The sequence below is a fragment of the Argopecten irradians genome, chromosome 8 (assembly GCF_041381155.1).
Source record: "Argopecten irradians isolate NY chromosome 8, Ai_NY, whole genome shotgun sequence".
Taxonomy (NCBI): domain Eukaryota; kingdom Metazoa; phylum Mollusca; class Bivalvia; order Pectinida; family Pectinidae; genus Argopecten; species Argopecten irradians.
In genome coordinates, this window is record NC_091141.1 from 23,533,248 (window position 1) to 23,557,063 (window position 23,816).

General features: G+C 35.2%; 1 protein-coding gene across 1 annotated transcript; it reads left to right on the forward strand.

Moving 5' to 3' along the window:
- Positions 1-267: 267 nt before the first annotated feature.
- On the forward strand, positions 268-22,966 carry LOC138329725 (phenolphthiocerol/phthiocerol polyketide synthase subunit C-like). The gene is made up of 9 exons (XM_069277008.1): positions 268-503; positions 2,731-2,963; positions 8,726-8,886; positions 9,849-10,052; positions 10,267-10,448; positions 10,618-10,792; positions 11,190-17,819; positions 18,990-19,178; positions 19,502-22,966. The coding sequence occupies exons 2-9, from the start codon at positions 2,755-2,757 to the stop codon at positions 19,558-19,560; spliced, it is 7,809 nt and encodes a 2,602-aa protein (XP_069133109.1). The 5' UTR covers positions 268-503; positions 2,731-2,754; the 3' UTR covers positions 19,561-22,966.
- Positions 22,967-23,816: the final 850 nt, after the last annotated feature.

Below are 23,816 nucleotides of genomic sequence, written 5' to 3' on the forward strand. Positions count from 1 at the left end.
GATACAAAGACATATTCATTTGCTTATTTTATAGGCGTCTTCCCACTGCCTGGGACCGTGAACGGCTGATAATGTATGTAAGATTGGTTTTTTGGTTGGGGGATCCACTCCCCCACCCAGTGCTGAAGGTTCGTTCCGCTTTCAATCCTAATTAGATTGCAGTGGAATGTTCAATGGGAACAACTGAGATGGCAGCCACCTTCAAAAGTCATGCACGAGCACGTCTTCCAACTTCCTGGGACCGTATACGACTGATAATGTATATAAGATGTTTTTTATTTGGTTGGGGGATCCACTCTCCCATCCCGGGCTGAAAGTTCGTTCCTCATTCAATCCTTATAAGATCGCTATGGAATGTTCCATGTGAACCACCAAGATGGCAGCCACCAGTCAAAAGTCGTTCACGAGCACGTCTTTCCACTACCAGGGACCGTATACGGCTGATAATGTATACAAGATGGGGTTTTGGGTTGGGGGATCCCCTCTCCCACCCAGTGCTGAAGGTTCGTTCCTCTTTCAATCCTAATTAGATTGCTATGGAATGTTTCATGGGAACCACTGAGATGGCAGTTACCTTCAAAAGTCGTGCACGAGCACGTCTTCCCACTGCCTGGGTCCGTATACGACTGATTATGTAAACAAGATGAGGTTTTGGGTTGGGGGATCCACTCTCCCACCCAGTGCTGAAGGTTCGTTCCTCTTTCAATTCTAATTAGATTGCTATGGAATGTTCCATGGGAACTATCAAGATGGCAGCCACCTTCAGAAGTCGTGCACGAGCACGTCTTTCCACTGGTATATAAGATGGGGTTTTTGGTTGGGGGATCCACTCTCCCACCCAGTGCTGAAGGTTCGTTCCTCTTTCAACCCTAATTAGATTGCAATGGAATGTTTCATGGGAACCACTGAGATGGCAGCTACCTTCAAACGTCGTACACGAGCACGTCTTCTCACTGCCAGGGACTGTATACGGCTGATAATGTATACATGATGGGGTTTTGGGTTGGGGACCCACTCTCCCACCCAGTGCTGAAGGTTCGTTCCTCTTTCAATCCAAATTAGATTGCTATGAAGTGTTCCATGGGAACCATCAAGATGGCAGCCACCTTCAAATGTCGTGCACGAGCACGTCTTCCCACTGCCTGGGACCGTATACGGCTGATAATGTATACAAGATGGGTTTTTGGGTTGGGGGATCCACTCTCTCACCTAGTGCTGAAGGTTCGTTCCTCTTTCAATCCTAATTAGTTTGTTATGGAATGTTCCATGGGAACCACCCAGATGGCAGTTACCTTCAAAAGTCGTGCACGAGCACGTCTTCCCACTGCCTTGGACCGTATACGGCTGATAATGTATACAAGATGAGGTTTCGGGTTGGGGGACCCACTCTCCCACCCAGTGCTGAAGGTTCGTTCCTCTTTCAATCCTAATTAGATTGCTATGGAATGTTCCATGGGAACCATCAAGATGGCAGCCACCTTCAAAAGGCGTGCACGAGCACGTCTTCCCACTGCCTGGGACCGTATACGGCTGATCATGTATGTAATAAGTGTTTTTGACCCGGAGGTCCGGTTTCCGACCTGGAGTTCAGGGCTCGTTCCCCTAGTTAGCATTATGATTCAAATGAATTATATAAGTGTTAGATTCTTATATTTACCTCTGATGCATCGGAGTGAAAAAGTAAATAAATGTGAACGCAACTGAAGATATGGTATCAGTAAAATAAATTATTATCGACAGTAAAACTCCCAGATGGCTTATAAAGATCTGTGCTTTAGATATTTACGTGAAAACTCCGAAAAATTATAGTTATTCCAAAGAATTAAACAAAAAAATTGACTTTATTTATTTTCACTCCATCCGTCAAAACAGGTGACGCTTGAATAACGAATAACTGTCTAACTTTACCTTGCTATGATTTTCAGAACTTGTTCCAATTTTGGAAGCTTCACGTTTTATTGATTCATGACAACACGATTGATATATGAGTCGATCCTTGGATAAGTCCAATGTTTTGCCTGGTTCATTGAGAATTGTTTTTGGTTGGTTTGCAGTACATGAAGGTTGAAAATGATAATAAATTTTATCACATAACTGGCCTGTCCAGCCATGTCACACGGCCATGTCATAAATATCGAAAGACACATGTGTAATAAAACTATTACGACGTCACATGTAATTTTAACGTCATAATCTATATATGACGTCGCATGATTGTCTCAGTTGACAGAAACGTCACATCCGAGCTGGATTTCTACTGTTTCATATAGAGACAAAATTTTAAGTTTTACTTATGTTTCTATCAATAATAGTTATGTGATAAATAGAATCTTACACTCATGACTATGTAGCTCGTGGAATATTAAATTATAGAACTCGTTTGATGAATTTCATATCACATAGCCACTCATGTAAGATCCTCTAGGTATTAAAACCGATGATAACTAATTATAATAATATACACATGTAAATGTGATATGCTATTTTAAAGTGTTAAAAGATTCATTATTATTACATAAATACTAGTATTCCCCCAACAATACATTTACGCTAAATAGATATACGTGTTGTATGTCAAGAATTTTCAATATTGACATCAGGGATTCCATTACTGTATGTCGATAATTGGATTAGATAAATTCTTCATTAAGAGAATATAGTGCAATTTACATACAATTAATCATAAATGAAACAAATGAAATAATTAACAATCGGATATTTGATTTTAAGCTGTGATGGCGTGACCGGTTCGGAATGGACGATGATAACGCCATCGTCATTGTGGGAGTGGGCTGTAAGTTTCCCGGAGCAGACGACCTAGATGAATTTTGGCGGGTACTGAGCGAGGGAGAAAATCACGTGATAGAAATACCACGAGAGAGGTGGAACAATAATGCATTCTATCATGAAGACCCGAACGAACCTGGGAAATCTTACGTCACACGCGCGGGGTTCATCAAAAAGTAAGTAATTCCCCAAATGAATTATCATAGCAAAGTAGTTAGTATAAGTTCATAAACCCATGAAAAATAATATTAAAAGAAAAAAAGCACTATAAACTCATTGTAGACTATTTCAGCATTGCTTGATGTTGAAATAGTCAGCATTGCGTTGGTAGACTATTTCAGTATTGCACAATAAGGTAGTGTTTTCACATATCAAATGCTGCAAATAATTTAAATAATTTACATAATACTTATTTTTACAAAAGCGCCTAATTGCAAATAGGAAAACTCCATAAAATATATTTCTATATATATGAACGTGTTGTTTCCATATTTGCTTTCATTTCTAGAAAAATGCAAGCAAATTATATTGATAAAAAATTACGCTATTGATACTACATGTATATGTCAATTATGGTAGGCCACATTAAGGAACACATTTAAAAAATGGAAAATGACACTTCTACAGGAAAAAAATCTAATTATGTAATTATTGTTAATCAATACTATATATTTAGTTTAAAGTTGAATGTTTGCTTTAAATATTAGGATATATCAGAAATCCACACATATTTGCATATTGAAAACCACATCATGTGAAATTATGTGTAATTATTTAACGGAGTAACTTGATGCGTATAATTCATCTGAAACAATTAAGAAAATGCGCATTCTATATCCAATGTAAAAAAAAATGATAATAAAAATAATAATGGAAAATATTAATATTGTTGTTATTCTTAGCAGAAGCATTTTGTTACTTTGATATTTATGTTTGATAAAATTGATTTTTTAATCGATTTTAATGATTGCAATTCATATACGACATCTCACAGAAATGATTTTTTTAATATATTGATTTAAATGCATATTTAATATAGGCTATGGTTATGTTAAGAAATAAAAAGAGTTCAATGACATGTATTATAATCCTTAAACATTTTAGGTGGCTTATGCGTATCCGTGTATTTCTATAAAATGAAATGAAATGCCAGGCTCAACACAAAGGTTGATATTTATATTCTGTGAATGATATAAGTTACGCTTGTATAACGTAACATAATGCAAATTCATCTTGAATTACTAAACGTTTCCAATTCATACTAACTTACTAATATTGATATTGTTTTGATGTTTAATTTGCAATAACGGTTTGTTTATTTTAAGCATTATTCTCAATATCTTTTGGGGTTATGAAGTCACAGACAAAAAACGGAAGAACATTCTTCATAGACGCGAAGCCATATTCCAATTCCATTTAAATACTGTACATCATGTAAAATTAAGAAATCATGTGATATCTTTTTATTATTTTTAATCTTATTTAGCTGAATATATTTCTAGCAGAAAAGTACTGTTTAACGATAAATTTCTCTCTTATTGCAAATTGAATAGATTATACAGCTACCAAATATTGGGGATTTCTATTATGATTGCATTGCACATTGCCGTAAAGCATATTTAAACAAAGCAAAAATTCATGAAAATTTCTACACAAATAATTCTGTTTAAGCATTGCTTGCAATTTTCATCCCTGTTACACTTATAAAATCTGAGTCAAATTCACTACTGTTACAAAATAATTAATCTCTTATTGTACAAATGAACATCATACTTGAAATTTTTTGTTCTCAATACATTACACATTGGATTAAAGTTAATTGAAACTAGAAGTATAAAGTTCACGAAAGTTTCTTAGCGATAATTAGTTCAACCGTTATTCACATTGTCACTTCTGTTACACTTGAGTTTGATGTCACTCCTATTATCAGACGATAAGCTATTGACTGTAGATTTGCAGTTATTGTAATGTCTCTTTTATGGCTGTTAGAATGTAAAAACGTGAAATCTAGACAGTTTAATAAAAGTACGTAGACTTAAGTCCTAGTGCATGTCTTCTCTGGGTCACTGCTGTTACATGATATGTCCCTCCTGTCCGACAATGGTAAAGTCATCTTTTTGAATATAACAACTTACTAGTTCATCACAAGGTTGTGAAATTAGAAACGTATGAGGGCTATCATATTTTAAACAAATTGTCAATTAATTAGCCAGAAGTGCAGGTGTAAACTGCATGTATTTGTCACTTCTATTATAACAATTGTCCCTCCTGTGAAAATGAAATAACAGAAGTGACCGTTACAGATGGGACATTTTAAAGTTATATGTGCCGTAACTGGTCAAACATTTTGACATGTTATTTTTTCTTCAATAATCTATTAAAAATCATCTGGTTTGATGAATAAAGCTGTGAAAATCATTCTAATGTACAGACAAACATATATGATGCTTTATAAACGTTAGTTTGAACAAAGATGTTATACATTGTAAAATTCATGGTTTTATTTTTATTATGTATGTTTTGATGAAGACGTATTTGCAGGAATCACTATTCAATTACTAGAAATACTATAAAAATGTGAAATGAAATTGCAGACAACAATTTGGCTTCATAGTCTGACCGTGTGTACTAATTTCACTGCACTGTAGACGTTAATGTAATATTTTTTGGCAGTACAATGATTTTTGGCAGCACTGCCAAAAATTGTTTTCAGCCCTTATTTGTACTCGTGAAATTAAAACCTGTGCATTCAAAATATTGTAATTCTCAAAATGTTGGTACCTTATGGTGGTGAATAACATACTAAAAGCTCTTCTTGATTCGTGAGTATGAAAAATGCGGCACATGTAACTTTAAGAGGTTTTTTAGAAATTCAAAACTGTTAAGAATCTTTAATTATACACATATGTTCTTCTATTGAAGTATGTTAAGTATGCTACCATGGCAATGTATCTTTTTCGTCTCAACATCTTAGTTTTTACAGTTGTAACAGTAATGACATTTCAAAATGTTCACATCCATTTTTACGTATTTATTTTATTCCTGGTTTTACTTAAGACTTCCACTAAGTTTTTTTCAGTAATGAATAACTTTTGATGCATTATTTGAAAACGTCAGACAACAGTTAAGGTATACAAAAACGCAACAGTAATAATAGTGACAATAAAACTTCAGACAAGCATTTAGAATGTCATATTTTTAACAATAATTTTTCTGTTGAATTTCTACATAAAAAAGTACTTTTATTCAGTCTACATCTTTGAAACTCTGAAAATTATTTTTTTCTTAAACGACGAGAAAGAAAATTAATGTTGAAAATTAGGAAAATGACCTGTGACATGCCTAGTTTGGTATATTTTCATATTAAATCGTCAAAATTATTATAAAAATCAATTTAATATCATTGTTTTTTGTTTGCAGAATTTTTTTATACTTAAAAGTGCAATCCTTCAACATCATGTGACGCAAAGTAATACGTCTCATAATATTATAATGTAGAAGTAGTACGTGCTATATATGATATATGACAACTTACCATGCACTCATAATTCAAAATAAAATACCTCTTATAATCATATACTATTTGAAACTATTTATGTTTTAAGCTTCAATTGTCAAGATTGTCTCGTCATCTTTGTCATATCTTGAGTAAGGTAGTATGCCATGTCATGTCATAATGAAAATCAATAAAATGTAAATGATAAAAAAATATTATAATGTACACTTATGTTAACTAATTTGGCAGGCTTTGGCGATGCTCAACTAATTTAATATCCTTTCATTTTAATATGTTACAACGTTTATCATACATTTGTTGTCCCATCAGTTTACTTGTAGCATTTTTATAAAATGTCAAGATAAATATGATTCTTTTTGAACATATGCTTTATCACCTATCTAATCCGTCTGATAAGCTTACAAGATATATTACATGTATCCGATTGATCATTGTTGTATAGATGATTTAAATAACGATACGCTCATGTCATAAAATATCCGCTGGATTGTGATATACATATGTATGTGAAATTATGAGACAATTACTGCGGTTATTGTATAGGAAAGATTTGGTGAAAATTTATTTCATTAAATTTCATATAAATCAAACAGCAAAAGAGATTTAGAAAGTTAGAAAAAAACCAAATAAGTATTATGATTGATATGTCATATAATTTGGCTAATATTATGTAAGAAGTTGTATGTGCTCAAAATTTAACAATGATGAATAAGGTGAATAAGGTGCCATTACTCTAAAATGTTCCTATAGTTCAATATTACACCTTCTTTCAAAGTTTTGATGAAACTGAACCTATCAGGTTTCTATATTCAATTTTGTATTTTTTTTTCAATAGTGCATTGGTTTTATGGAACACTCAACCGTAATTTATAAAGAATATTGACATACATACATAAAAATCTTTTCATACACATATTCGGCCAAAACAGACAAATTATCAACAAAATATATGTTGTTTGACAGATGTGATATATATCACATTTTTTCAAGACAGAATATTCCTTTCTCTTCATAATACGTGTTATGATATGGTTTTGAGTAAATGAGGTAAAAACAATGATCTAAAATGCCCTAAACATCATCATAAAAACTTAGAGTAAGTGTTGCAAGCACTACACGTCCCCAGGTGTCAATTACATTTTCTAATCTATGGCAAGTTATTATTATTGCTTAGTTATGCTATCATCATATGAAGTTTGACTAAATCCGTTGATGTGTTCTAACGGTATCGTTTGGAAACTAATATTTTGTAAAGCAAGCTATTTTTTATCACAGTGACCTTTGTAGTTGACCTTTTCACCTCAAATGCAAACCCAGGCTGTGTCACCCCCTATGCTATCATTGAATTCAATCCCAAGCTGTATTTTTTTGCATATGCTACCATAGTGTAAAGTTTGATCGAAATCCATCGATTCGTTCTCAAGTTATCATCCGCAAACCAAATCCGAATAGACGGACGGACAGACTGACGGACAGACAGACAGACAGACAGGAAGACGGGGACAAACACTATAGTCCTCTCCGATTTCACCAAAAGGGGACTAATAAAAAAGGATAAAGTTAAACGGTAACGGAAATCGAATATATAAAAAACGGACTAATTTGCTTTTATTCAGTCAATTTTCAAACAAATAGAACCACGGTTGATCAAGATATAACATTTTAAGCACCATAAAATTATTTTTTTGCCATTTATAAGGACGTAAAAATAAGTTATCCCTTACACAAGGTGTATTTTTTAAAGAAATAAATTAATGTACCTAAATCCTATTCAGATCTTTATAAATCTTATCAAACTAACTTTTTTAACTTACTCATTAATCAAGTTCTTTCTTAAATGTTTTACTTTTTCTGCATATTGTAGTCAAATATTCCTGTGGTGCTCCACGTCTGATAATCATTAAAAATGACGCTAGTTCCATAGTTCTGAAACACGAGCTAAAATTTTGAGACACTGTATTTTTCATTCACTACTACATTTATCAATATTTGTAGTTGGTTGCACATAGCAACATTGTGATATTGCAATACATCATCATTATCCTCGCCGACAGAGCATAAATGATTCTCATCCAATAATTGGTGTTTAAACGTGTATACATGTATATATATATATATGCGTCTAATTAACGGAGAAAATAAGATAAGATACATCTGAAAAATAATTTAGTTTGCTTTTGGTGCATGCGCAATCAGTACTTCATTCCATATATATTTCTTTCGGGACGCTATTAATTATTTAATATTTTTATTCTAAGATAAAATTAAAAGCTCAAGCTTTTCAATGGTGGTTATGGTGTAAAGTGTGTAAAGAAACTTGTGTAAGTAAAGACAAATACAATTCGTCTGCTCCTGTTTTTATTGAGCAAAATACTATGTGTCAGCGGTGTTTCATCTTTGATAATTATTATATTCATTCAGATATGATGAATGGGATTACAAATTGTTCAACGTCAACAAAATGGAAGCCGCCACGGTGGACCCCCAGCAGCGATACGTGCTTGACTGCGTTCATATGGCCATGGAAGATGGCGGAATCACGAGAAGAGATTTGAATGGGTCCAATACAGGGGTTTACATAGGTAAGATTTGAATCGATCAATTTAATATATTAATATTATGTCATCTAAGACTAATGACCTATTCTAATTGCCTTTTATCCGTCGGCATCCGTCTTCCGACATTTCTCTTTCGTCATGTGTCCATAAACAGATTACATTTTCGACTTCTTCTCCGAAACTACTGAAGCAAATTCTATGTCGTTTTGCACACACCTTCTAAGGCCATATCGGACGGTTGCCAAAATCGCTGAAATTTCAGTTAACTCAAGTGTTTGATATGGAATTAGATATTCTTCATGGATTGAAAGGTTGAATCGATATAATGACTTACTTTCCAAAATATCTTTTTTTTATTTATTTTAGCAACATTTCTATATCTTATGCCGCCTTGGAAACATTGTTTATGCTATATATTAAACCTGAACCGGATGCAAGGGACTAAACGTTTAGTTCGGGTTGTTTGTCTTATTAACAGTCAGGGTCATTTAAGGATGTGCTAGATTTGATGGTGGGGAAGGTAGCGAGCTTGTTGTAATATATCGAGCCACCACATCTGCTTAGGCCAAAAGTGTTTAAAACAGGCTGGTTGAGCTCTCTGTGTCATTCTGCATCAAACTTAGGTGACCGTTAATGCCCCGGTCACTTGTTGAATAAGCAAACCACTAAACTAAACACAAACACTCACTTTTATCTATATAATCATGCATGCAATTATTTATCGTTTTTTCAGTTAAAATATTAAGGTCTTTGCTATCATGTGTCATAATGACTTTAAAAAGGTGAGTGTGTGTCGTCAATTTCCTACAATCATTCTTATTATATCAGTATACATGTACATAAAAATCCATGAGAGTTGAAGCTTATTTGACTGAATAGTTTGATGACATTGGTATTTACGATTTACCTCTGCATTACGGGACAATAAAAGTAAATGTAAATAATGATATTTTGTCATGATATAATGTGTAAGATGTCTTCCAAAGGTGTAATGAACGATGATTACAAAGTACGTTCAAGCGATGACCTGAACACTATGACCAACTACAGTCTGACCGGAACATCCACGAGTATTATATCCGCTAGAGTCTCCTACACCTACAACCTTCTTGGTCCGTCTATGTCAATTGACACCGCCTGTTCCTCAGCGTTGGTAGCGATCCACACAGCCTCACAGGCACTGAAATCTGGTATGTGTCCTTAAGAGCTTAAAGAGTTTTGAATATTAATGAGTGCCTATTTGCTTATGATGATATCACTACACCTGATTTGCATATGTCGGCAAATAGCGTTATGTTGCATGGCCTTCTTGTAGGTGATTTCATTGTGGTAGAAACAGCTGAAAAAAGCTTTGTTTAAAGAGCTGCGGGACTAACCAAAGTTCTTCTGTTTCGCTGTTGGCAGGTGATTGTGACGTCGCCATCTGCGGCGGTGTTAACAGTATCCTGTACCCAGACATATTTGTTCCGCTAAGCAAGGCACGTATGGTATCACCAACCGGACAGTGTCAAGCTTTCTCTAATAAGGCAGACGGCTATGCTAGGGGAGAGGGATGTGGAATAGTTATATTAAAAACAAAGAAACAGGTAACAGGAAATGTTGGTGACTTTAACCAGAATGCATGTTCAACTTTACGTAATCACCTTAATGTTAATTTAAAAATAAAATAACAATAAACACATTAGTGATTTTAAAAATAAGCAAATCAAAACCGATAGTACTAATTCCATTATATTGGTTTTCTTTGCCTTAAAGGCTGTATTAGATGGTAACAAGATTTGGGCAGCCATAGCAACGGGATGCAATCAAGACGGACGGACAACAACACCTATCACTGCACCATCAAGTAACCAACAACGAAATCTCCTGGTGAAAGTTTATTCTAAAACCGGCATTGATCCGAATGATATCCAATACATAGAAGCACATGGTAAGAATTAAGATAATCAATGACATAGAGAGTTTGTGACGCTATTAAAGAATATCATAGACCTAAGTAGAGACAAAGAATGGTTGAGTGGACATTCTACACAACATGATTTGATTTTTTTTGTTATCACAGTAGGATAAAACGGGGCTTGACATGTGACATGTATATAGACTGGTATTGTATAGACTGGATTGACTTTTTAAAACATGAGAATACTTTTTGCTTCAGATGTTTACGATACAATGAATGACATTTGAAAATTTACAAAATCACTCAAGTAGAAACTTTGAGGTAATATCAAATGCTAATTTTGGTTAAATCCTATCTTAATTCAGATTAGTACAACATGATTTGAATGTAATGAAAAATACTGTATCATTTAACATTAACGTTATAGGCACTGGGACTCCTGTTGGTGACCCGATTGAAACAAATACACTAGGGGAGTTCTTTGCTCAGAAACGTCAAGATGGAGATAGTCATCAAAATAACATCCTCCTTGGATCAGTAAAAACTAATATCGGTCACTTGGAATCTGCCGCCGGAGCTGCGGGACTGATCAAAGTTCTCTTGATGATGCAAAATGAAATGATTGTTCCTTCTCTTCACTATGACAACCCTAACCCGAAAATCAATTTTGATGAATTTCGTTTAGAGGTCGCCCGAATTATGTCACCATGGCCATGTCTTAAAAAAGGAGGACGGCTCTCCTGCGTAAACTCTTTTGGATTTGGAGGGACGAATAGTCATGCCGTCATCAAACAATACCGCGTGGATGACTTTAAAGAAGAAAAGAAAACACGTAAATCAAATCATATTATCGCTGTTACTGGTAGTGATATCAGGTCTCTAGGAAAGAACTTATATCAATTGAAAGAGAACATACACAAAGACAAATACTGTCTAGAGGACATATCATATACATCGACATGTAGACGAGATCATTACGCATACCGCACTGCTTTTCTTGTGAAAACAAAAGAGGACGTGGTCAGAAATTGCAACGAACATTTGCATCAGCTTCAAACAATTAAACCAGCAGGTTTTTCTAAACCGAATATGGTCTTTGTCTTTTGTGGAGTGGGTACTGCCTGGACTGGAATGTGTCAAGAATTGTTGAACAAAGAAGACAAATTTACAGAGACAGTTAGAGAAATCGACAGAATCCTCACTCCTTTAGCTGGATGGTCTATAATACAAACACTTACAGACGGGTTTGACATCAGCGATCCATTGAAGAGTCACCTGGCGATTTTCACTTGTCAGGTTGCAATGGCTAAACTTTGGAACCATTTAGGGATACAGCCAGACATTATCGTCGGACAGTCCGTAGGGGAAGTCGCGGCAGCATATGCAGCAGGAGTCCTATCGATAGAAGATGCAGTCAGGGTCATATACGAAAGATCACGCATATTAGATGAAGCGAAAGGTGGCACTATGTGCGTAATCGGCAATTGTAATGTGTCTTTGGTAGCTGACACTTGCAAGAAATTTAGGGGCAAAGTAAACATTGCCGTCAATACTAGCCCAAAAGCGTGTACACTGACCGGGGATAGAGATGCGATTGAAGAGGCCATAAAGATTCTAGAGAAAGAGAATAAAGACAAATCAATTATTCGTCGACTCAACGTGCAATGTGCCTACCACAGTCACTACATGGAATCTGCCAGTGAAAAATTGGAAACAGCTCTCTGCGGTCTTAAAGGAATGGAACCACAGTGCAAATTAATATCCACGGTAACAGGAGAACATTCCACAGACAACGATTTTGTCACGCCGCAATATTGGGCCAAAAATGTCAGACAACCTGTACTGTTCCAGCATGCCATAACTAAGGCGCAATCAGACAAAACCTTCAACATCTACCTTGAAATAGGACCTAAGCCTGTGTTGCGATTTCACCTCGGCGATATAGTTGGAACTAGTAATGCTACAGCGTTGCCATCTATGACAGAAAAGAAGGAATTAGATATGCTGCACCTTTCCATGATTGAACTTTTCAAACATGGCATTGACCCATTCTGGTCTAACATCGTTACAACAGCTTCACTGACGGATCTACCAAAATGTTCGTTCAGTCCTGTGAAACTATTGTTTCAATCAGATGTCACCATTTTGAAAATCAGTGGTGTCCAGACAACTCAGTCAAGTCATCTATTTGTGGAGAGAGCAGGGGGAGATGAGATACTGTTCAAAATCAACATATCACCAACCACAACTTGGTTTCTCTATGAACACATTGTTTCGGGCACAATCGTGGTTCCTGGGGCGTTTTACATCGATGTCGCTCTGCAGATTGCCATGGAGTTTGGAATCAAAGGCCAGAAAAATATCAGTGTATCGGCACAGTTCGTACAACCACTACACTTAAACAAAGCAGAACCTTGTAAAGCAGAAGCATACGTCGAACACTTGGACGACGGGTTGTCCATTCATGTACTCAAAAACAAAGTAACGTCTGCCAGATGTCAGATACGAGAGTCGGATGGGCATTCACTTGAAACTGTAGACGTAGAAGCCATCCGAAAAAGATGTACAGTGCATCAGTCGGCCACTGAAACGTACCAGAATTTAAAGAGACTGGGGTTTTCTTATGGCAGCGAGTTAAAAATCTTGGGTAACGCATTGAAATCTGATAATGAGTGTCTTGTCCAAATGAAATTGACAGACAGAATCATAAAAGACATCGACGTTACGCACTTGCATCCAGCAATATTGGATGGACTTCTGCAAACTACAGGCGTTTTTAACCTACAAACCAACATAGGTACAACACTTCTCCCTGCAGGAATTGAAAGTATTATGACCCGCCAGTCCCCGGAAAAGAAGATGCTTGCCTTTGCAACATTGGTATCTCATACAAAACAAAGGATCCGGTACAATGCATTGCTTTTGACCGAGGATGGAAGAGTCATTGCCGAAATTAGAAATTTCTTTATTCAGTGTATTGGTTCCAATAATAAGGATGAAGAGGATTCCATGTATGAGGTCAGATGGGAGAAGAAGGAAATGAAAGTCACGTCTAAAGAGAGTCAACACTCTGGCAAAGAACAACAAAACTCGGTCGTTATCTCCCTTGATAGAAGTGATGCAGAAATATTTGACTCGGAGATCAACAATATGTCCAGTTATCATCTTGCAACTCATGATGAATATTTCGAAAGCAAACTTACAGATTACTTGCGAATGTCAGGACATACATGTATCAACTCATTGATTTTCTCAGTGGATAAAGAGAAAAGCCTGGACCAATTAACTGGCGAAGAAGTGATGAAGAGAGTATCAGCAAATGCCTGCGCTCTATTAAAAATTTGTCAGCAGCTTGTTAATCTGAGGATAGATATACCAGTTCTAATTATTACTGAGAAAACGCAGGGACCTGGTGTGTCACAGAATCAGGTAGAAAATGTCATCGGTTCTGAGCTTTGGGGAATGGCAAGGTCAATTGTTCTAGAGTATCCTTTGCAGCTTACATTGATTGACAGACATGTTCCATTACGTCAATGCAGTTCTACAATCGAAGACCTACTAATTTATCAAAATCCTCAGTTATGCTCTGAGGCAGAACTTTTGGTCACTACAAACAAAGTGTACTTTAACCGACTAGTGCCACAACAGGAACTACCGAGGGAATACAAGTGGATATCTATAGAGAACTCTGACAGAGTGCACCTGAAATCACGTCGTCCAGACAATGTTGAAGACAAATTTTGCTTACTTCAGGATATAGAACCAATACCAAAAGGAATGTTCATGGAAGTAGAACAAGCTGTTATGCACGACAGTGCTTTATGTTCTTTGACGACACAATCTGCAGGGAATGATATTCCGATTTGGGCATCCGAAAAAGAAGATGGATTTGATATTTTGACATTTGAGATATGCGGCAAAGTCACAGTTCATTCAGATGATAAGCCGCCGAATCAGCTCGAAGGAATGTATGCAGCTTGCTCCCCATTCACTTTACAAAGCATTGTTGAGGTACATCAAGATTGCATAGTGAGAATCGATGACTTGCCTAGTTATAAACCAGGAACTCTAAGGGCGTCAGCTTTCTTGTGGCACATGAAGGAATATCTTGTGAGAGGAATAACACTTATCATTACAAATGGAGACGACAACGTCGGTGAAATACTACGGGCGATGCTCCCGAAACCACAGGCTAGCCAAGTAGTTATTGACACTTTGGATGGTTTACATAATCCAGACACACAACAATATAATGTTGAAACAGTTGTTATTCTCACAACTGTAACCTTCGCAACACTTTGTGACCTTTTAGACAAGACAGAAGGGGTACATACCTGCCTATCTCTGGAGTTGTTTGGAACAATGCATACCTGGCAGACAGCACGAAAGAAGTATGGCGAATTATCTTTCATTATATTGTATAATGAGGATATATTAATGAGGAAAAATCTCTCTGAAACCATTCTGAAAGTGGGCAAATGGCTAAGGAAGAATCTGTCCAAGATTCAATGCGACAACTGGGCTGAAAAAACAACCAGAGTGGTGACATTGGATTCGGCAAAACAGCAAGAGAAACGCGTGAAAGTCAGGAAAGAACAGCTATTCCGCAGAAAGAGTTGTTACGTCATCGTTGGAGGATTGACAGGGCTGGGATGGGAGATCGTCAAATACCTCGCAACAGATTGTTCAACAAGCATAGTAATACTTTCAAGATCTGTACCCAATGCCGCTCAAACGAGAGAGATATCAAAGCTGGAGAAATTGACTTCGACATCGATAAAGGTTCTATCGGCAGACATCACAAGTATCGGGTCACTGGAAAAAGCTTTCACTAGGATTGAGAATTATTATGGACAACATTCCGTAAAAGGAATATTCCATGGCGGTGCTGTTTTGAATGACGGATTGTTCATCAACCAAACAAATGAGAGTTTTAAGAAAGTGTTGCTACCAAAAGTGCTAGGAAGCTGGAATCTCCACACTTTTTCAAAACGATATGACATTGACTTTTTCATTTTGCACTCCTGTGCATCGGTGATCGGAAATAAAGGTCAAAGCAACTACAGCGCTGGTAATGCATTTATGGATTCCCTTGCTCATTACAGAGCAGCTAACGACTATCCTGGGCTGAGCATCAACTGGGGACCGCTGGCGGTTGGAATGGCCGCAGACTATGCACTCCAGGAAGAGCTAGAGAGAAGCGGCTACATGTTTCTTGGTGTCAGAATAATCATTGACTCACTTGTAAAAACGCTTATGTCCGACGGAAATCAAATAGTAGTTGGTATATTTGACTGGTCGTTGGTAGAAAGCCAGTTTACAGACGTATCTTTGGAACGAGTAAGACGACGATTCAGACGGGTGATGAACAATGATGACAAGAGAAATATGCAGGCAATATCAGCGGAACTGGTCGGCAATCATAATATGAATACCACCGAGGGCATCACAAGTTTTGTCATAGATGTGGCGTCCCTTGTGTTTGCTACCGATGCCAATATGATCAGCATCTCGACCTCCTTGATGAATCTCGGAATAGATTCTATGGTAGCAATGACGTTTATGAACACCATTAATGGTGCTACAAACTGTGCAATTCCTGTCGTATTGCTAATGTCTGAGGAAACCACCATAGAAACGATAGTCGACTATCTGGAGACAAACATAAAACAGACAACAGATATGACAAGGAGGCAGACAGATGTAGCAAAACCCGATGACCTTACACATATGGAGAAAGAATACTTTATCCCAGAAAACATAGATGCATCGCATTTGTTTACCTATGTCGATTTCGAAGCATCCGGACATTTTGCTAATAAGGAGATGTGGAAAGCCCTTCTGGGGCACGTTGTGATGAAACATGCAGCGCTGAGAACTCATTTTGTGCAGCGAAGAGACAGTTACGGAAAAAGTACTTACACTAGAGTTGTGACTCCGGCTGAAAAAACGGAACTATACTTCAAAGTCGTCGAAAGGGGGTCAATTAATAGAAACGAACGAATACCATCAGATATGACCATGTACAGATTCTTCCCAGAAACTGATTTTCCACTTCGTCTTTTATTTGAAGAAGCAGATGGAAAGTGTTATATTAGAATGGTGTTCTCACATCTGACCTTTGATATGACATCGATAATGCTTGTTTTGGAGGACATTCAAAACTTCAAGATCAAGGCAGATGTACAAGTTCCAGGATCAATGACCAAAGATATAGCTGGCGACGTGAATGAACGCCTACGCGAACACGAAAATGCATTGAAAGAATATTGGAAACGCAAAATACCTGCCGGTTTATCTTCGTTATCCATGGCTGACACTGAGAGAGAGATCCCCCAAGAGATAAATATCTCAACAACAACAGCTCATATACCTCAACAACTTGTTCTGAAACTAGCACAGTTGTGCCGAAACGAGATTACCCAGTTTCAATTGATGGTGACAGCATATCAGATTCTTCTTCATGTTGTCACCAGAGTAGACACAATTTGTGTTTTAACTTTGGCAGACATGCGTATGCATTTCCCACAACATCAATGGGAAATAGGATGCATGGTGAACAAAGTTCCGCTTTTCCTGTCCTTTCCAAAAGAAACCACAATCAGCAACCTGCTAATAGAAAACGGAAAGGACATTCGAATGATGCTTGACAGTGGTTTGTATCCCTTCAGGCAGATTGTAAATGAGATTACTGCCAGACATGTTGACCCTGACGCCGTTTTCAGACACATGCTTGTATATAGAGACATTCAAAAGGCAAACACAGAGGAAAAAGGTGGTTACGTGAAACTGTTAAACGCTGTGTCGCCAAACCACATGCATGAGACGGTGATGGTAGTATGGAATGATCGTATTAACAAAGCGATGAATTTAGAACTCGAACACAACACACTGATTATCAGCAAGCCGGAAGCAGAATCCATTTTGCAGCTTCTAATCAGAGTATTAGAGTATCTTATCGACCATGGTGATTCTACAATGCATGATATGACTCGTGAGTTCAACCATGCGGCACTACTGATACATCCTGTAGGCTCGGAAATCAATCGTACGTCTGGTAAGCCTATACTTTTTTATGAATCCTGTGTTAAGGTTATATATACAGTATACCTTGCGAATGGTATTTTTGTTAAATTGGGTATTTTTGTTGGTGTTTTTTTTATTTTCATTTAAAACTATAATTTAATTTTCTTGTACATTAAATCAACGATGAAAATATTATATCTATAAGGATATTGTCACACAGTGGTGTTAATATCGAATGGGGTTAGCAAAGGAAGTGTCACGGAGCATAAAGTCTAATCCTTAATCTCAACCATACCTATATATGATTGCAGTTAAATTGATTTGGATTTCTCAGTATAGATTAAGTAAATTAGTGACATAGCAAGGCATCCATTGACTCGTACACCATATGTAATGAACTTTCACCTATCAATACTATTAATATGCATGGTGGAAATAAATTCTAATTTTCAATAAATTCTACAAAAACATGGATTGACTAGATTTTTGATGAAAAGATAGCATACGAGAGACCATGTTTCATTCCATGATACGAGAAAAATGACAGAAAAGAATAACCTTTCAAGTCAGAAGGTTACTGGTTTTATTTAGAAAGTCTAGTGTGCATGTTTTATAAGTAATTTGCATCCTCTGGTAAACATCGTTGTGCTGCAACTTGATTATAATCAATATATGTATATTAATCTACACCTACTTACCGCTCTGTAAACGAACTGAGTGGCTTGGCGATCAAGATATTATTTAAATTAGAATGAATTATATCGGGAAATAACGTCTTTAAAGCTTCTTTGAAAAGGACATAATAGCACGCATTTAATTAAATGATGCTCAACATTAGCAAGAAGAAAATATTCAGTTAGATACAAACAAATACCATAGCGCACTACATTGCAAATACAAACGCAACTATCCTAGAGCATGCGATAGAGATGCATTAACCGAGAAAGAAACAGTTGATTTTCGAAACTCCAACTTACAAAGACCCTGTTTGATTGTGTTGGGTCTTTGATAAAAGTTTGATGGTGCAATTGAATAAATTCAACTCGAATATTCTCATAAATAGAACTCGTTATATATTTTGGGTCCGTTGACATAACGTTATTTAAAGTTAAACTCAATCAAACATCGAGTCATTGAATTACTGAATTTGAAGTTACGCTTGAAAAATTTCTATTATGTATTGAATATTTTACTGTTTCAGAAATATCAATAGCATCAGGTGAATTTCTGAAGCAGACACGTAATGGCTGGAATCACCGAGTTCAGTTATCAGTGTGTCGCGACCAAGATGGCGATCAAGTACTGGTGAAGTGGCGAAGGACAAAGAATCGCCGATCTCGGGAGATTTATGGCAAAGACATAGAATCAGTTGACAGAGGAACTTGCAATGGTAGTTCATTTATTGTCTTCTTCTGGTACCTTTGATACACAATTCATCGTTGAAAAATCTACGCATTTGAAAATTATTTGTTCTACTAAGAGATATATTTGTAGCACCACAAGCTATTTTGGCAGTATTGATATCCGATTTCAAGTAGCAATAACGGATTTCAGCAAATACTTTATCTCTAAATAAGAAAGTTAGTTTCTTTTTATTGCGACTCTATTATTTGTATGGTGTTTCAAAATGCTATGTACTTGGTAATATTGATATTATGCAACAAAAACATGGATTTAAGGCCATAAGAGACAGATATAATTGTATGTTTTTAGGTTTACATGCTATAACTGTTTCCACGAAAGAAAGGAATGAAAGGTGTACACCTTCATGACCCCAAACAAGCAATTATGCGATACTATCACGAGCTGCTTACTGGACAGATTGGAGGGCGCTCGCACTAAGGGCCAGAACACAAAATTGTGATTGAGCAACACTCAAACTGAATATTGGAATCAAGGTTGTAATTACAATCTTATAGTATTACGAACATTGTTCATTGTAAATATACAAAAACAGTTACAATCGCATGAGATATCGGACGTGTCATACTCCATATGGAACCTGCTATTACTTACGTAGTGAATATACACGTTTCCTGTATAATCTGTCATTCTTGTAGAATATTTGCAAATACATGTAAACATAGGTGAATTTTTCATTGGTTGTTCAATTGTGGTATTTTTACTTAATATTATAGTTAAGACGTACGTCTTCATGTGATCTCATTTGTTTTTCTCATATTTCATTAAGATACCAAGTTTGCAATGGTTAAGACAATAACATATGTCTGTTTTAAGAATATTCCTGGAGTATTTGGTACTTTTACAACCAAAAGTTTGATATTTAACTCGCATGTTCATTGGAATCTATAACTGTTTTCGTACATGTATTTGCACTACCTAGTAATTAATTTTAAAAGGTAAACGTGTGATCCTGTCCCAAAGGCGGTATGTTCCAAACATATCTTTGAAACTTTTTAATATGCATCTCTTAACCCGTTTGAGACATTTTTTCATATGCATGATTCCTTTGATCTAAATAATACAGTTATTCTGGAAAAAACTCAAATGAATAACAGTGGATGTTTGCAATTAACTGAAGGTGACAATTATCAAAAGGTGCAGATTTTTAATTATTTTTACAATTGAATATTTAAACCATTTTACCTTCGAAATAATTTCATACAGATTTTGTGAGTTATATTTATACCAATCGGAAAACAAAATGGTTTCAAAATAACCTTTTGAATTTCATAAAATTGTTTTTAATGTATTTTTGACTATTAGGTTTGTTATAGGCTATTCCCATGCCCCGTTGCAAGAGAGGTATTTGTAGACGGGCTTTGCTATAAGATTTTGCCATGATTCTTTGTAGTCACATGTAAAAGACCTTTTATCTCGATATAACATAAATGCTTAAATAGTATACATTTTAGTAGGATATTGAAATCTTTAATATTTATCAATTATGAACTAATACTTATTTTTAACAAGATTTCATATGTTTTATGTTAGGTCAGACTAACTCATTTTACCTATAACATTATAACATCATATGTGAATATGAAGGATAGGAATAGGGTCACAAAATGTAGTAAAACCCGAGGCTTGCCGAGGGTTTTGTAATATTTTGTGATCCCGAGGGTAGAATTTCCCTATCCTTCATATCTACATGTGAAAGAGTCTTATTATATAGTATATCTCATGCTTCATAGAAGTGTATATAATATGCCATCTCCTTCATATCATCTCTTTGATAAACGGTTTTAAAAATAAAGCATAGTCACAATGTATACTTTATATTAAATTCCATGTGAGTAATAGAATGCCTAAATACAGCGTAACTTCTCCAAACAAAGCCTCCTAAACAGAATAACTTCTTGCAACCGAAACAAACTATACAATGATTACGTAACGATTTCTCATTTTCATAATTTAAAAACAATTCCCCGATATCGATTTCAGTAACTAGCTACATATTGTAGTCAACAAATAGTTAAACCTACATCTGAGGAGGGGGTCTTGATTATAACATAAAAATAAAACATTGTGGTTTGAAAAGAAAGTGATGGTAAGATTCAGATATATCACAATATCTTCCCTTCTCCTAGCTATGTTGTTTTTGCCTTGTATCAAATTCAATGTTGAGGTAGAGTAAACAAATGTGAATTTGTGCAATTTTCAAGGAATGTATGGATTTACAATTCCTGACAAGGATGGCTGCTTCATGGTAAAGAGTCTAGTTAGTAGTGTAGTTGTCTGATAAAAGTCAATAAAACTTTTATTATACTGATTTTTCTCTGGTCAAAACTCGCCATGCGTCATGTATATTATGGTCTAAGACTCACTTCTACGCACAATGGTGTACAGATAATCAGTACTTCTTCCGACGTACGTTTTAACTTTGAATTGATGACCATATTTGTATACATGGTCTAACCATCAACATGCTATATTTACATTTTTTTAAAAATATTATATATTTTCATTTTTACTTAGAAACATATACTACATGATATGATATAAACATGCATATATAAAAAGGTATTTTCTCACATGAATCTTCATGAATATGCAAATTTTGCTTGCATTTTTTTACGATTGTCATCAACGTACACTGTAAATAATATATGTGAAAGTTTGATATACCTGTAATTTTATCGCAAGCTTGATGTGTGTTTTATTCTGCTCATTTTACTATGAATTCAATTGATTTTGTAACATGAAATATTTTTTTTAAATATGTATAGTACACTTAAAATATAGCCTTAATTTTGTGACATTTTATCCGTTGCTGATTGTTATTGTACAAGTATTTGCACTAAAGGCAACAACAAGAAATCTGGTGTAAGGCTATGCTTACTTAGTACTTATTTGCAAACAAAAGAAATACTTTGTTATTTAAAACCCATGTTAATATGAATCACACAGATTAATGATTTGCGCGCGTATGTAAATCAATGATCAAACATGGATTTAGATTAAAGTATTTGTCAACGAAATTCAATTGTTACACTGAACTTTTTTGAAACATGTATATTACATTCAAAATGTAATATTGGAGGCTTGACTATCTAATAATGATTGTATTTTTGTAATTTTGTATTTGTACGTTTCAAAGCTTTTGATATATTCGTACCAAACATAAACCAAATATCATGTTTAAAGAAGTATGTAAACATGAAAACCTGTCTTTAACACAAACATGTCTTTGAAATGTTTGGTATATATTTGCATCTTTTTTGACCAGTTCTACCCAAGATAGTAAATAATAGATCGTTTTCATTGCATAGATTTCTTTTGATTTAAAACACTGCCCGATAGGTAGTCATTTTAAAAGTCGTCGTTTTCATTGCATAGGTTTCTTTTGATCTAAAACATTGCCCAATAGGTAGTCATTTTAAAAGTAAAAAAAGTCAAAACTCTCAAAATAACTAACAACGGATGTTTGAAATAAACTAATAGGGATAATTCTAAAATTCAATTATTTTTACAAATGAATATTGTTACCATTTTACCTTAAAAATAACTTAGTTATCTTTACAGTAATATGAAAGCAAACGGTAAACAAATAGCGTTTTGAATTTTCATAAAAACAAATTTTAATATCGATGAGTCTTTGAATAAGGTTGAAGTAGGCTATTTCAAGGTCACTTGCAAGTTGTATTTGTAAATTTGCTCTAAGGTATTGTCACGATACTTTTATTCACATGTAAAATGTTTTTTATATCTCAATATTAGTAGTAAAATAATTCATCCATCCATGTTATTTAGTAAATAATATATATTTTTAACAAGTATATCTAATGTTTTATTGTTAATGATTTTACTAGAGTATCCTCCTGGCCCATGCAAAGTGTAAACTGTTTTGATAAACAGTTTCAAATATAAAATCTAAATGATCATATATGCTCACATTAAATTTCGAATTTGTGATAAAATGCTTAAATATAGTGTAACTTCTCTAAACTAAGCCTGCTCAGAAGGAATCATCTCATACAACCAAAAAGACTATATCATTTATGTAAGGATATTCTCTAACAATAATTAAAAACTTCCCAATAGTGATTTCACTTAGCAATAATATGCTACCAATGCAAAATGAGTGCTATCCCATACTTACAGTGTACTTCAGAGAAGTAATTTATATAGAAACATTGACCTTTGGCCCTGTGAAGCCAAGGCATTAATTGTTCATGTTTGAATCCCCACCTGATACGATGCTTCCAATGCAATATGAGTGGTACCACATGCTTATTGTTCCAGAGAAGGAAATATACCCTTTTGGCCCCACCCCAACCCAGGGTTAGGGTGGCTGTGTTGGTCAGCCTGATCATTTATACAGTTATGGAGATGTTGATTATTGATGTACGCTGGAAACAAGTTTATGCAAATGTTTGTTATGTACTACAACGTTCATTCTACGAAATTTTATATACCATATGCTTTGTGAAACAAATTTCCACTTGTCTTCTGTTTATATTGTTCTATTTATCAAAATCACTTAATTAATGTCTGAATATGAATCATTTATATTAAACATTCTATTTTCAAAGCATGTTTCATAATTTACATTTATTTCATATAT

Coding starts and splice junctions, on each gene's coding strand:
- LOC138329725 (XM_069277008.1), top strand. CDS start 2,755: ATGGACGATGATAACGCCATCGTCATTGTGGGAGTGGGCTGTAAGTTT. Junction 10,053..10,266: donor CTCACAGGCACTGAAATCTG/GTATGTGTCCTT, acceptor CGCTGTTGGCAG/GTGATTGTGACGTCGCCATC. Junction 17,820..18,989: donor GGAAATCAATCGTACGTCTG/GTAAGCCTATAC, acceptor TTACTGTTTCAG/AAATATCAATAGCATCAGGT.